This window comes from Hibiscus syriacus, unplaced genomic scaffold (genome assembly GCF_006381635.1).
Source record: "Hibiscus syriacus cultivar Baekdansim isolate YM2019G1 unplaced genomic scaffold, ASM638163v2 tig00111640_pilon, whole genome shotgun sequence".
NCBI lineage: Eukaryota > Viridiplantae > Streptophyta > Magnoliopsida > Malvales > Malvaceae > Hibiscus > Hibiscus syriacus.
The window spans coordinates 916264-930335 of NW_024063142.1; the positions used below are offsets into that span (position 1 = coordinate 916264).

The 14072-nt window shown below is 36.6% G+C and overlaps 1 protein-coding gene across 1 annotated transcript; it reads left to right on the forward strand.

Moving 5' to 3' along the window:
* The first annotated feature begins 9390 nt into the window (after positions 1-9390).
* On the forward strand, positions 9391-11076 carry LOC120166425 (protein DETOXIFICATION 51-like). The gene has a single exon (XM_039175676.1). The coding sequence runs from the start codon at positions 9466-9468 to the stop codon at positions 11059-11061; it is 1596 nt and encodes a 531-aa protein (XP_039031607.1). The 5' UTR covers positions 9391-9465; the 3' UTR covers positions 11062-11076.
* The last annotated feature ends 2996 nt before the right edge of the window (positions 11077-14072 follow it).

Consider the following 14072-nt stretch of genomic DNA (forward strand, 5'->3'; position numbering starts at 1 on the left):
TGCAGAACTGACTGTCAAGCCAGTATGGCTAAATCGAATTAAAGAATTGCAAGTTAAAGATGAAAAGTGTTTAAAGAGGATACAACAGATAAAGAATGGAGAGGGTACGGATTATGAGATTAAGTCTGACGAGAACTTGTATTATCGAGAAAGATTAGTAATTCCAGATGATGATGAATTAAAGAATGATTTGTTGACGGAAGCTCATTGTAGCCCATTGACAATGCATCCAGGAGGGAACAAAATGTATATGGATCTCAAGAGTCAATATTGGTGGCCGAGAATGAAGAAAGACATTACGGAATTTGTATCAAAGTGTTTGACTTGTCAACAAGTCAAAGCTGAGCATCAAGTTCCGTCAAGATTGTTACAACCAATTTCAATTCCTCAATGGAAATGGGAAAACATAACGATGGATTTTGTGACGGGTTTGCCTTTAACTCCGAACAAAAAGGATTCAATCTGGGTAATCGTGGATAGATTGACTAAGTCAGCCCATTTTATTCCAGTACGAACTGATTTCTCCATGGATAGGTATGCTGAATTGTATATAAGAGAGATTATACGTTTGCATGGTATACCTATTTCCATAGTTTCTGATCGGGATCCTAGATTCACATCACGGTTTTGGAAGTCATTACATGGAGCATTGGGAACTCGGTTAAACTTCAGTACAGCGTTTCATCCTCAAACTGATGGTCAATCAGAGCGAACTATCCAAATTCTGGAGGATATGCTTAGAGCGAGTGTCATTGAATTCAAAGGATCATGGGAAAATATTTACCACTTGCGGAATTTGCATACAACAATAGTTATCAGTCAAGCATCAAAATGGCTCCCTATGAAGCTCTTTACGGAAGAAAATGTCGTACGCCCTTGAACTGGTATGAACTTAAGGATCGAGAAGTTATTGGTCCTGAGTTGATTCAGAATACGGAAGAGAAAGTTCAAGTAATTCAGAATAATCTAAAAGCTGCAGCTGATAGACATAAATCGTATGCCGATTTAAAAAGGAAAGAAATTGAATTTCAAGTCGGAGATAAAGTGTTCTTGAAAGTGTCTCCGTGGAAGAAAATATTGAGGTTTGGACGTAAAGGAAAGTTGAGTCCTCGGTTCATTGGACCTTATGAGATTACTAGGAGGGTAGGATCAGTAGCATATCAGCTAGTTTTGCCACCTGAAATGGAAAAGATACACAATGTTTTTCATGTCTCAATGCTTAGGAAATATAGATCTGATCCATCTCACGTTGTGACTACTGAAGAAATTGAGATTCGACCAGATTTAACTTATGAGGAAGAAACTGTTCAAATATTAGCTCATGAAGTCAAGCAATTAAGGAACAAGACTATTCCATTGGTTAAAGTCTTGTGGAGAAATCACAAAATAGAGGAAGCAACATGGGAACGTGAAGAGGACATGAGGATTAAGTATCCTTACCTCTTTACATAATGAAAATTCGAGGACGAATTTTCTTAAGGGGGAGAGAATTGTAACATCCTCAATACCGGGTTAGTGACTAAATTGAAAAGTTTCAAATTTTGGTGATTAAAATAGAATGAATGAATAGTATAAAGATATATATGTAAATGATTGTGTAGGATTGAATTGAAAGGAAGTAGGAATGGAAGGGCAAAAGAGTCATTGTAAGGATCAATTAATTAAACAAGGGATAAGGATATATATGAATACAAGTGGGTTGAAAAGGAGAGAACTAAATGCTTCCAGACTTATCTTCTTCTTCTTTCTTCCTTGTACACGTGAACCAAAGCAAAGGTAAGATTTCTGATTATTGATTTTCTTGTTAAATTTAATATTGGGTTTTGATTATTAGATGATAACTAAGCTTAAGGAAAGCTTAAGTTATCTTAACATCAAAGGATAATTGAGTTAGGAGAGATTTAAGATTTGAAGTTCTTAAATGAAATCTTGGAATAGAGTTCATAACTAGAATTGAAAGTTATATTTGACTTGTCATCAATCTAGTTAAGATATACGAAGTGTTAAAAACGGAATTCAAACATGTTGATTTATTAATGTAATTCTTGAATTACATATGAATGATAGGATTTGAAGGTTTAAGATGAAATAAATGAGTATAAATAGGTTTAAGGATGTTTACTAGAGTTAAGAATGAAAAAGGGGATTAAACATGAAGGATTTAATCCAAATGAATGAACTTTCGGGTTCAAAAAGAGGATTCTGGGCAGAGTGCACCGATGCACATTCATGGTGCATCGATGCATCAAGGTTAAAACCCAGAAATTATATGAATGTGCATCGATGCATTGGTAGTGCATCGATGCACTATTTTTAAATAATAACATCGAATGTAATTCGTGCATCGATGCATAAGTAGTGCATCGATGCATCCCGTTAATAATGAAACATCGAATGCAATTAGTGCATCGATGCATAAGGAGTGCATCGATGCATCCCAACAATAATACTACATCGAATACCTTTGATGCACCGATGCATCAGTAGTGCATCGATGCATACCTTCATTAAAAGATGAAATTGACTTTTCTCTTAGTCTAAAGAGTGAACCATTAGAGTATATTAGTTATAATACTGATATACATCCATGTGTGATTATGTAGATACTAAAAGTAAGCTTATTCCGGAACGATCAAAGGATTAGAATCGAAACAAAGCAAAGCTAAGGTGAGTGCATACTAGATGTATATTATAATGGAATAAGACTTGTGATAAGTCTAATCCCTATGTTGATTTTTATAATACAATAGTTGTGAACATGCATACATGATAATTATTGTAATATATGCATAAGACATGTATATGTTCATGTGATATGATATGTGATATGACATGTGATATGAGAACACGATATGAAGTGATATGAGATACATGATCACAAGAGAAATGAGATGAGTACATGAACATATGAAAAATAAGAATAATGCCCATAGTATACGATATGAGAACTATAGGTGTAGTTGGCATGCCAAGAGTCGAGGGTATAATAGTCCTTCGGGATGTAGTCCTTCGGGATGTAATGGTCCTACGGGACATAGATAATAGTCCTACGGGATGAATACTGAACTAAGGTTCGGTGCCCCATGAGGGAATTGATACGAGCTGTGGTAACAGCATTAGTGCACAACCTCAATGTACTCACATACCTCTATTCTCAATAATATACATGGGCAATGCAATTGAAATACCGATTTACAGTGAAAGTGATACAAGAAGGTAAGTTTCGTATGTGCATTATATGATTATATATGTTATCATGTGATAAATAAATGCACATTGAAATGTCATGATCCAATGGTAAGTATGAACATTCATAAGTTTATCGTTGCATATTCATTTATTGCCTCACTAAGTCTATGACTTAGCGTGTAAGTGATTTACACGTAGGTACCAAGAATCAGGAAGAGTGGAAATAGAACTAGCACAGGCAGCAATACTACTAAGAGATCAGATCAGAAGTAAATTGACAAAGTATGTACTTGATTATGTATAGAGTGTTGGTATGTAATAAGTGTTAATTACGAATACTCTGATCGATTTTGTATTTTATGGTCTTATGTAAATTAATGTATTTCGTTTTAATGAAAGTTTTAAAAATTCCCGGGATTTTCTGTAAGAGTCAAAGATTTGAAAAGTCAATGTGACACCTCGGACTTGTATTCGGGTCGGATATGAGTTAAGGGTGTTACACTTTTAGTATGTAATTTTTAAAAAAAAAATTATACCTAACTTTTAGTTTAGGTTTCAATTTAGTACTCCATCGTTAAAAATTTAACGATGAAGAAATTTGTCACCATAAGATAATGCCACACCATCGTTAAAAACATAAAAAGTGTCACACCAATAATTCTGTTAATTTTTAACGATAGATATTAAATTGAAACCTAAATTAGACATTAGATATAATTTAAAAAAATTAGGTACTAAAATAGAATAAAAGTAATAGTCTGGGTATTAAAAGTATAGTTTATCCTAAATTTATATAACCAATGAATAAAAACTTAAACTTTTGTAAAGTCATTAAACTTTCAATTGGGTTTCGTTTAAGCTATTAATAATTAACAATTAATAAAAGAGAAAATAATTTCAGTGGCTGAAAATGCCTTATAATATACGATTTTAACCAACTTTTTTTGGATTTGCGAAAATGACCAACAAATTCGCAACGCGGACTCTAATTTCGCAACACAGGTTCCAAAATCGCAACACGGATAGTTAAATCGCAACGATAATATGTAATTAGCAACGCGAATAGGTAAATCGCAACGATAATATGTAAATCACAACGCAAATTCTCCAAATTCGCAACTCGAATTTCGTAACGCTAATTACTGATATAGGTAATTAGCGTTGCGAAAACGAAATTCGCTTTGCGATTTTCCAAATTCGCAACGCGAATAGGTAAATCGCAACGATAATATGTAAATCGCAGCGCGAATTCTCCAAATTTGCAACTCGAATTTCGCAACGCTAATTACCGATATAGGTACTTAGTGTTACGAAAACGAAATTCACGTTACGATTTTGGAGAATCGCGTTGCGAATAGGTAAATCGCAACGATAATATGTAAATCGCAATGCGAATTCTCCAATTTTGCAACTCGAATTTTGCAACGCCAATTACCGATATAGGTAATTAGCGTTGCGAAAATGAAATTCGCGTTGCGATTTTGGAGAATCGTGTTGCGAAAATGAAATTCGCGTAGCGATTTTCCAAATTCGCAACACGAAAGTCACAATCGCAACGCGAATAGTTAAATCGCAACGATAATATGTAATTCACAACGCGAATAGGTAAATCGCAACGATAATATGTAAATCGCAACGCGATTTCTCCAAATTCGCAATTCGAATTTCGCAACGCTAATTACCGATATAGGTAATTAGCGTTGCGAAAATGAAATTCGCGTTGCGATAACGAAATTCGCGTTGCGATAGTATTGTTTACCTATATCGGTAATTAGCGTTGCGAATTTGACTTATGTGTTGCGATTTACATATTTGCGTTGCGATTTACATATTATCGTTGTGATTTACCTATTCGTGTTGTGATTTTGGAACTTGTGTTGCGAAATTGGAGTTCGCGTTGCGAATTTGTTGGTCATTTTTGCAAATCCAAAAAATGTTGATTAAAATCGTATATTATAAGGCATTTTCAGTCACTGAAGTTATTTTCTCTTAATAAAATTGATGATTTAAAATTTAAGTTAACAATTAAAATAAAATAGTTGATCTTTATTGTTTACATATCGATAAAAATTAAAATATAACTCTTTTACATATTAGTAATAAAAATAGAAATTTATTCGAATATGAACCCTACACACATACATATATAATATTGTACAATCATTAATCAAATATTAAACTTGACTCAATAATAAATTATGCTTATGTATCTAAAATCTAGGTCCAAAACCTCTCAAATTTATTTTTATTTCCTTTAGTTTTCACCAATAACGTAATCTATATACAAATTTTGTCAACTATTAATCAAGTATTAAACTTAACTATTTAATTCCATGAACCATGCATAGGCCCCTTGTTTCATTTTTATTTTCTTTCAATTTTCACGAACATGATAACATGTATGAAAATATTTTCAAGAACGAATCAAGAATCGAGCTTGACACGTCTATGCCCTACTTCATGGTTTGAGTTCCTATGAAGGCCTCTCAATTATATCTATAATTAAAATCAAATTGAAAGAACACATCAGTAATAAAGACTAAACATGTTATTATCGCGATCAATGACGTGATTGAAATGAAATCAAGAGTTCAATGATATAACCGATAAAATTTATTACTCAACGGTCGAAATATAAGTAACGGTTTTAATAATAGTTTTGATTGAGAAAAGGGTGTTAAATGTATTTGTTCCCGGTGACTAGAATTCATTATTTGCAAAAGCTTCACATGCAAATGAAGAGACGTTTTAATTATACATTATTTATGCAGGACTAAAAAACATGTCAAGTTGGTTGAATGTTTGATATTTATGGAGGCAAAGAGCGAGAGGGTATCCCCACAGTTTGTTTAATATTATATGAAGGGATGGGAAGGAACATTGATGTTCAAGTGGGGGTGGCTTTAAATGGTCCAAAAACAAAAGCATCAGGGGAAACGTTAAAACAGACGGGAGAGCCCACAAAAACGGCACAACACAATCCACAAAAACGGCTACCGTAATAGAAACACAAGAAGTGGTGCAGCAAAGCAAAGGGCAGCAGGGTCCACCAGCCAGTGTGGGTCATTGAGCTCCGCTGGCTTGATCCCTTCAAAACGACAACAACAGGCAACCAAAAAAAATAAAAGAAAGAGAAAGACAAAATGAAAGTGAAAAAAGAAGAAGAAGGGAAGATGTCTCCTTTCAACCATCTGTTTGGTAAATCCCAGCCGTCTGTACTTGCATATCAACCTGACTTTATTTGCGTTTGCATGTGAAAACCCAGTTACTATCGCCACCCATTATCAGTCCATATCCCTTAACATTGATTGAAAACGTGACCCGCAGTAAAGGTAAAGAAGAGCAACGGCGCGTTTTGTTTTGGCAGTAAAATCCCATATTCTATTGATTTAGGGATGTTTGATTAAGAGGAGGGGTCCTCGAACGGACTTTGGGGCATGCATGGATGCATGCGAGCGGGGTCCTAAGATTTGGTAGAGAGATTTCGGTCGTCCAATCAGAAAATAATAATAATGAAAAACTGCCAAGTTTTATTACCAGAGTCTAAGAGCTTTTTTCCCCACCTCTGTTCTGAGTTTCAGTTTTCGTCTTCGTTTTCCTTTTTGTTCGTAGCTTAGCCTGCTCACTCTGTCTCTGCTCCACGGACCTTTAAGGACTGCCAGAAAGGCACTAAACCCACTCCCTCACTGCACGTGTGACCTGTCACGTTTCATTACCATCTCTGTAATTTTTGTACTTGTTTTTCCTCTTTTAATTTTCCAATGTTCTACTCACTCTTTATTTCAAATTTGCTTTTAAGGATAAGCTATAAAAATAGTTCCCAAACTTTTGGGGTACTTGTATTTTAGTCACCTAACTTTTAAAACTTATAATACAGTCATCAAACTTTTAGTTCGTTTCCAAAAAGGTCCCTATCGTTACCTCCATAAGTTTTTTGCTGACGTGGCAGTTAACATGCCGTCAACTCTCTTCTTCTTCTTCTTCTTCTTCTTCTTCTTCTTCTTCTTCTTCTTCTTCTTCTTCTTCTTCTTCTTGCTGACCAGTGGCGCTTCAAACCAGTAAACATGTCTTTGTTCTCGAAGTTCTTACACCAGAGCTGCGAAGGAATCGACCGGACAGGTTGATGAGGCCGTTGCTCGAGCTCGGCTGATTTCATGGCAATTGGAATGCAGATGAGGAAGACGCCGAACATGGCAAAGGCAGTGTTGCGACGCCAGTGCTTGGACCGGCAGTATGGACCTCCAGGCATACTCCTCACCTTAGTAACTTAAAAATCATTGGAAAGCTTATAACATCATTTGTCATTATCGAACTTGGAGCCTCTCGTTCATCTTATGGTCTTTGTTTGACAGAAAATGAGTAAACTCGTACTGTTTTGTAGGCATCTTATATGAGAAGTATGGGGGTGTCATCATTGTTAAAGGAGTGAAATGAGAAACTTGTTACCTTTATAGGCATCTTATTCATGTGAATTTTAAGCACATTTTCCACAAACTGCAACTTATTTGAAGAACACAGTCTTGTGAGAAAGCCAAGCAGATACGCCTCCCTGCCTCTGCTTTTTCGCTATCTACGCAAGCTATATCAAGTTATAAAGTTGCTAGTAGGAAGTTGACCATGGTTCTGTAAGTGAATTGCCATTTCTGCCAGCAACTTCTTTAACTCCTCATTTCTAGGGTGTGATTTGTCTCCCTTTCGGAACTCGTGAACAATTCCATCGACTTCAATCAAACTACATCCTGGAGCCTTCTTCATTTTTCTTTCTTTCATTGCCTTCCTCAATTTTAGAGCATCTTTCCATCTATTTGCAAATGAGTAGATGTTCGACATGAGTATATATGCACTGTCTCTTTCAGGTTCGATAGCTACTAGTTTTTCATCACGGTTTCCCCAAGCTCAACTTTTCCATGAATTTTGCAAGCTCCTAGTAATGCGCCCCAAACAAATGCATCAGGCTCAATTGGCATGTTTGCAGAGATGCCTGCGGTGGGCATCAAACCGGATGAAGTGACATTCGTCAGTGTTCTTTCGGCACGTAGTCATGCAGGAATGGTAGGGGAGGGTTGGAGACACTTTGAAGACATGTCAAGAGTTTATAATTTGGAACCTCAAACGGAGCACTATGGTTGTATGGTTGATCTTTTAGGCCGTGCAGGTGCTGGACTATGCGAAACAGAATAATCACTTCAGGAAGGCGAGGAGCGTGTCCGGAGGTCCATACTGCCGGCCCAAGCACTGGCGTCGCAACACTGCCTTTGCCATGTTCGGCGTCTTCCTCATCTGCATTCCCATTGCCATGAAATCAACCGAGCTCGAGCAACGGCCTCATCAGCCTGTCCGGTCGATTCCTTCGCAGCTTTGGTGAAAGAACTTCGGGAACAAAGACATGTTTGCTGGTTTGAAGCGCCACTGATCAGCAAGGAGAAGAATAAGAAGAGAGTTGACGGCATCAGCAAAAAAAAAAAAAAAAACTAACAGAGGCAACGGCAGGGACCTTACTCGAAACAAACTAAAAGTTCGATGATGGTATTTCAATTTTCAAAAGTTAGGTGACCAAAATACAAGCGTCCTAAAAATTTATGGACTATTTTTATAATTTACCTTAATTTTAAAAATATAGTACTATCGTAAATGGATTTTAAGTTTTTTAGCATTTCTAGAATTAAATTCCCAAGTTGTATTGCTCGGGAAATGACTGGAATGCGTTTAAATTCATTAAATGTTCATACGAAGAACAACTCGTGGACCGAAGAATGTTATTAATCACACTCATTTTGATTCTATTCTTCATCTTGATAATACAAATATTCAGTACTTTTATTGCAAGGAGAGCGTGCAGGTATTGAGTTAGAATTACTACGGGAAGAGAAGCAGAAAATGAATTGTAAAATTGACATGAGATGATAAAAAATAATGACACTTAACAAATTTAAATTGAGTGTTAAGTGGGTTTTCCGTTATTAAATGACAAGCTTTTTATAGGAGGACAAAAAAGACAAAAGGAAATAGAAAATGAAAACATGAGCTCATCTCATCTATTAATATACCTATCCCGGTTGCAAATCAAACCATTCTATCTGCATATCTTTCAACCGAAGCTTAGCATCCATACAAAGTTAAAGAGAGTGAAAGGAAAAGATTAGGGGGAAAAAAGAGGTTCTACGAGAGTGTGTCTCGAGTGAGTTTGAAGCGCAAAGCAACAAACGGGATTAACTTCATCTTTGATTCTTCTTCTTCATCATCATCATCTTGCTTTACCTCGTTGTTGTTGTCGTCATGTGTAATCAAAGCACCGCCGCTACCCTTCCAAACGTAGCCGAGGAATCATCTCAATCCCACCTCTACGTCAATCTCTTACCACTTTCCGACTCTATAAAAGACACCGAAAAGCAGCAGCTGCAACACGAAGGAAATAATGGATGCATATGCTCTTCAATATCAGAGACCGCATCAGAAGTAAAATCACTCTTCAACCTAGCCTTCCCCATAGCACTCACTGGTCTCATTCTGTATTCTCGTTCCATCATTTCCATGTTCTTCCTTGGCCATCTTGGTGATATCCAACTGGCCGCCGGCTCTTTAGCTATAGCCTTTGCAAACATCACGGGATATTCGGTTCTCTCTGGCCTTGCTTTAGGTATGGAACCACTTTGTTCCCAAGCCTTTGGTTCTCAAAAACCTAAGCTTTTGTCTTTAACACTTCACCGCTACGTTGTTTTCCTCTCGTTCACTTCCATATTAATGGCTTTCCTCTGGATCAACATGTTCAACATTCTGGTCTATTTTCATCAAGATCCTAATATCACCCACATCGGCCAGAGGTACTTACTTTTTTCCCTCCCTGACCTTTTCACCAACTCCTTGGTTCACCCAATCCGTATTTACCTTCGCGCTCAAGGCATCACCTTCCCGCTTACTTTAGCAACCTTCATCGCCACCGTCTTCCATTTACCCATCAACTTCTTACTCGTCTCCCGCTACAACTTCGGCGTCGCCGGCATCGCGGCCTCCGCTTCCATCTCTAACTTCTTCGTCCTCATCTCCTTGGTTGTTTACATTTGGGCCTCGGGACTGCACGAACCCACATGGGAGAAGCCGAGTTTGGAGTGCTTAAGAGGATGGAAGCCGCTGCTCAAGCTAGCCGCGCCGAGCTGCGTTTCGGTTTGTTTGGAGTGGTGGTGGTATGAGATTATGATCGTTTTATGTGGGCTTTTGGGGAACCCGAAGGCGTCGGTCGCTTCAATGGGGATATTAATCCAAACAACGTCGTTGATATACGTTTTCCCTTCTTCACTTAGTCTCGCGGTTTCGACCCGCGTTGGAAACGAACTAGGTGCGGACCGTCCTAACAAAGCGAGGTTATCCGCTGTGGTGGCGGTGCTCGTATCCGCCATGATGGGCCTGTCAGCTTCGACGTTTGCTTCGGCGATGAGCGATAAGTGGGCCCGCATGTTCTCTTCTGATTCCGAGATCCTACGGCTGACGTCCATCGCCCTCCCCATCCTAGGGCTGTGCGAGCTAGGGAATTGCCCGCAAACGGTAGGATGTGGGGTCCTGAGGGGGAGTGCACGTCCCTCCACCGCAGCTAATGTGAACCTCGGTGCGTTCTACCTGGTGGGCATGCCCGTAGCAGTTGGGCTCGGATTCTATAATGGTGTCGGGTTTTCTGGGCTTTGGCTGGGCTTGTTTTCGGCGCAGGTGTGTTGCGCCGTGCTTATGTTGTTTGTGGTGGGATCCACTGACTGGGACCTACAAGCTAAGAGGGCCCAGATGCTGACGTGTGTGGATACGAGGCTACCCGATGAGTGTGATAACAATAAGGGTGATGAACATCAGCAATTGATCTGCATCATGGTGACTTCGGCTGCTTAATTAATCCATGTTCAATTAGTAGTAGATCTGGCTAATATGTATCTTCCATTTTTCTTAATTTCTCTCTCTCTCAGTTGTTATATTTTTGTGAGGAGGTGAAAGTACTCAGCTGCGTTAAAGTGACAAAAGAAGAACATGTCTTGTTTGCAAAAGGATTTTCTCATTGTAGAACGATGATCAGCATGAACATAATAATAAAACACAGTATCATGATATGGACGTAAAAACAACCCATCGGTACATGCAAGTGTCTCAAAGATTGAGACAATGAATCGGGTGAGCAGAGGCACACATGGTGTTAGCAAGATGAATGACCAAATCAAAGAAAAGGGTGCTAGATAACATCATTTTGTTTTGTCCACTATCTCAGCAGCTAACAGCTTTAATAAATAGGATTGATTTGGAAGCTTTCCAGGCAGTTTTAGTCCCCTCTTATCTTTGCTCGTGTTGTCTACAATACGTATGTACATTTAGTTTCATTGTTTACTTTTGGTGGGTGGTGTGGGAGAAAGGTAAATGACATTTATTTCCAAAAGTTTAGGTTACTATACCATGACTAGTCAATTGTAATCTGCTTCTCCCTTGAAACATACAATTTTGACCCTTATTTTTGTTTTGTTTTGTGATATTTTGGGTTATTTACTTCTCTACTTAATTAAAGCAATTCTCAAAACTGAAAAACAAAAGAAAACTAAATAGATAGAGAAGGAAAGATAAATGAGAAAACAACAAGGATAACGGTAGATCGTGAACGACAATCGTTTAATTAAAGAAAACCCAGAAACTCAAAAACAAACCTGAAGTGTTAAATAACAAGTACGATTTATATATTTCCAAAAGGGAAAAAGGCTTTCCCCCTCAGACGACGAAAAGAAACAGCAATTCCAGTGGAATCGAAAAAACAAAAGAGAGCGTTGTCCGGTTGGTGAAGTGGGCTGCTGCTGCTTTTAATTTCTCGATGCACCGAGTTCTCAGTGTTGTTTTCTTCATTTTCTCACTTGTTTTCATTTGCTTAATTCTGCCGTGACAGTGAGGAGCAGCAGAAACTTCATTTCTCTCCCATTTGTTTTAATATAATTTACCCCACAGGATATTATTGATTTCCACTGCATGATTTCATCTCTAGATGGAGATTTATGCATGATTTTATGTTAACGGAAGAATTTGAACTTTTAAAATTTTAGGGGTAAACTTAAACTTTCAGGAGGGTAACTACCCCTACTTACCCCCTCGATCCATCCATGTCTCTTATCAATGGCGGAGCCACAACCTTGTAAGGGTGAGCACGTGCCCATCCTGAAATCTGAATTTCTCCGATTAGTTAATGTGATGGTGTCCATCCTGAAATATGAGTTTTATTCGATTAGTTACATATTTTACGGACAATGACCACCCTAAAATTTTATTTGTATTCATTCCATTTAAAAATTTTATGATTTTAACATATATGTGTCCACCCTAAAAAATATTTCTAGATCTATCACTGTATCTTATTATTATTATTTATTCAAATATTAACGTTACAACAATTGAATAATTCATCATTTTTTATAACTATATACATAATATATGAATGCATGTGACTCCCCAGAAGGACCTAGAAATAAACATTTGCTTGAAACACCCATGAATGATCATTCCTGTTATAGGATTCCCTCAATTTTATATTTGGTCTCATAATGCATATATTTTAAGAAAGTCAACCTTCTTAATTAATCTTTTTTTATATGATTATATAAATATAATTCTGAATCAACATAATAAAATTTTATTATCATATTTTAATAATTATATTTGAAAATGTATTGGTAAACGTATTGAAAGTAAAACTCCCATTAACATGTATATTGTACAATATAATTATTTCATATGCTAGTAGTCTATTACATATTTAATTAATATTTAAAAATATGCATGTTGTATAATATTTTTTTAAAATACTAAAGAAACTAGCAACTAAGACCAAATAATAAATGTGAACCACATTTGCAACAGTAAATATTTAGTGGGGGAAGCTGAAAATTAGGGATGGAAAACGGGTGGGGAGGTGCGGATGTCCCTTCCTCATCTTTATACGCACAGAATATTTTTTTAATCACCACTTACCCACCACTCACGACAGGTAAATTTTTTAAATCCATATTTGTTCACACGGGTACATTCACAAATCCACACCCGCCAATGTAGAACCTTGTGACTACTGACAAAATAACACGTGACACTTTATATATATATATATATATTAATTTTTTTTATTTAAAAAGGAACAAAACTCATTTCCTCCGTATTTTGACAAAAACATATAACACATACTTACACGTGTCATTTTGTCAAGTGTCAACTGGCTTTCATGTCACTTTCTGTGACGGAAGTGGATGAACCCGTTAACGACAGAAAATACCATGTATGAAATCGAGATTTTTAAAACATTTTGTATGAAAGTGAGAGTTTGATATACTTCATGTATGAATGGGATAATTAAACCAATTCATAATAGTCTAAAATTTTTATAATGAGTAATTAGTGGACAAGCGGATGCAGGGCGGGTTAGGTCTCAAACCTATTACCTACACAATACCACGACAAATATGACTTTTTACATTTACATACGCCCACTCTCCACTAAACTTATACCCATTCATGCCTCAATTAGAACGGATGCGGTGCAGAATTCACAAAATTATATCCCTCTACCATCCTATTGAAAATGGATCAATTAATGTGACATTTTTATTTTGGCTTAAGGTGCATGAAGCTCTTAGCTTTAAAAAAATATTATTAAATGTTCACATTTTTATTTGGTTGAACTTTCAAATTAAAAAATTAAATGAATTATAAATTTTTAATCAAAAATTTTAATAAATAAAATTCTTCGACTTATTTTGATCGTTAATAGTTAATATTTTTTTAGATATTATTATTATGTAGGCAGAATAATCTTATTACGAACTTATAATTTTTTTTTTAAAAATATAATAAATTAGTATTAATTTTTAAAAAAAAAACTCTAT

Bases quoted from the DNA above. Each gene is read 5' to 3' on its own strand.
- LOC120166425 (XM_039175676.1), top strand. From the start codon at position 9,466: ATGTGTAATCAAAGCACCGCCGCTACCCTTCCAAACGTAGCCGAGGAA.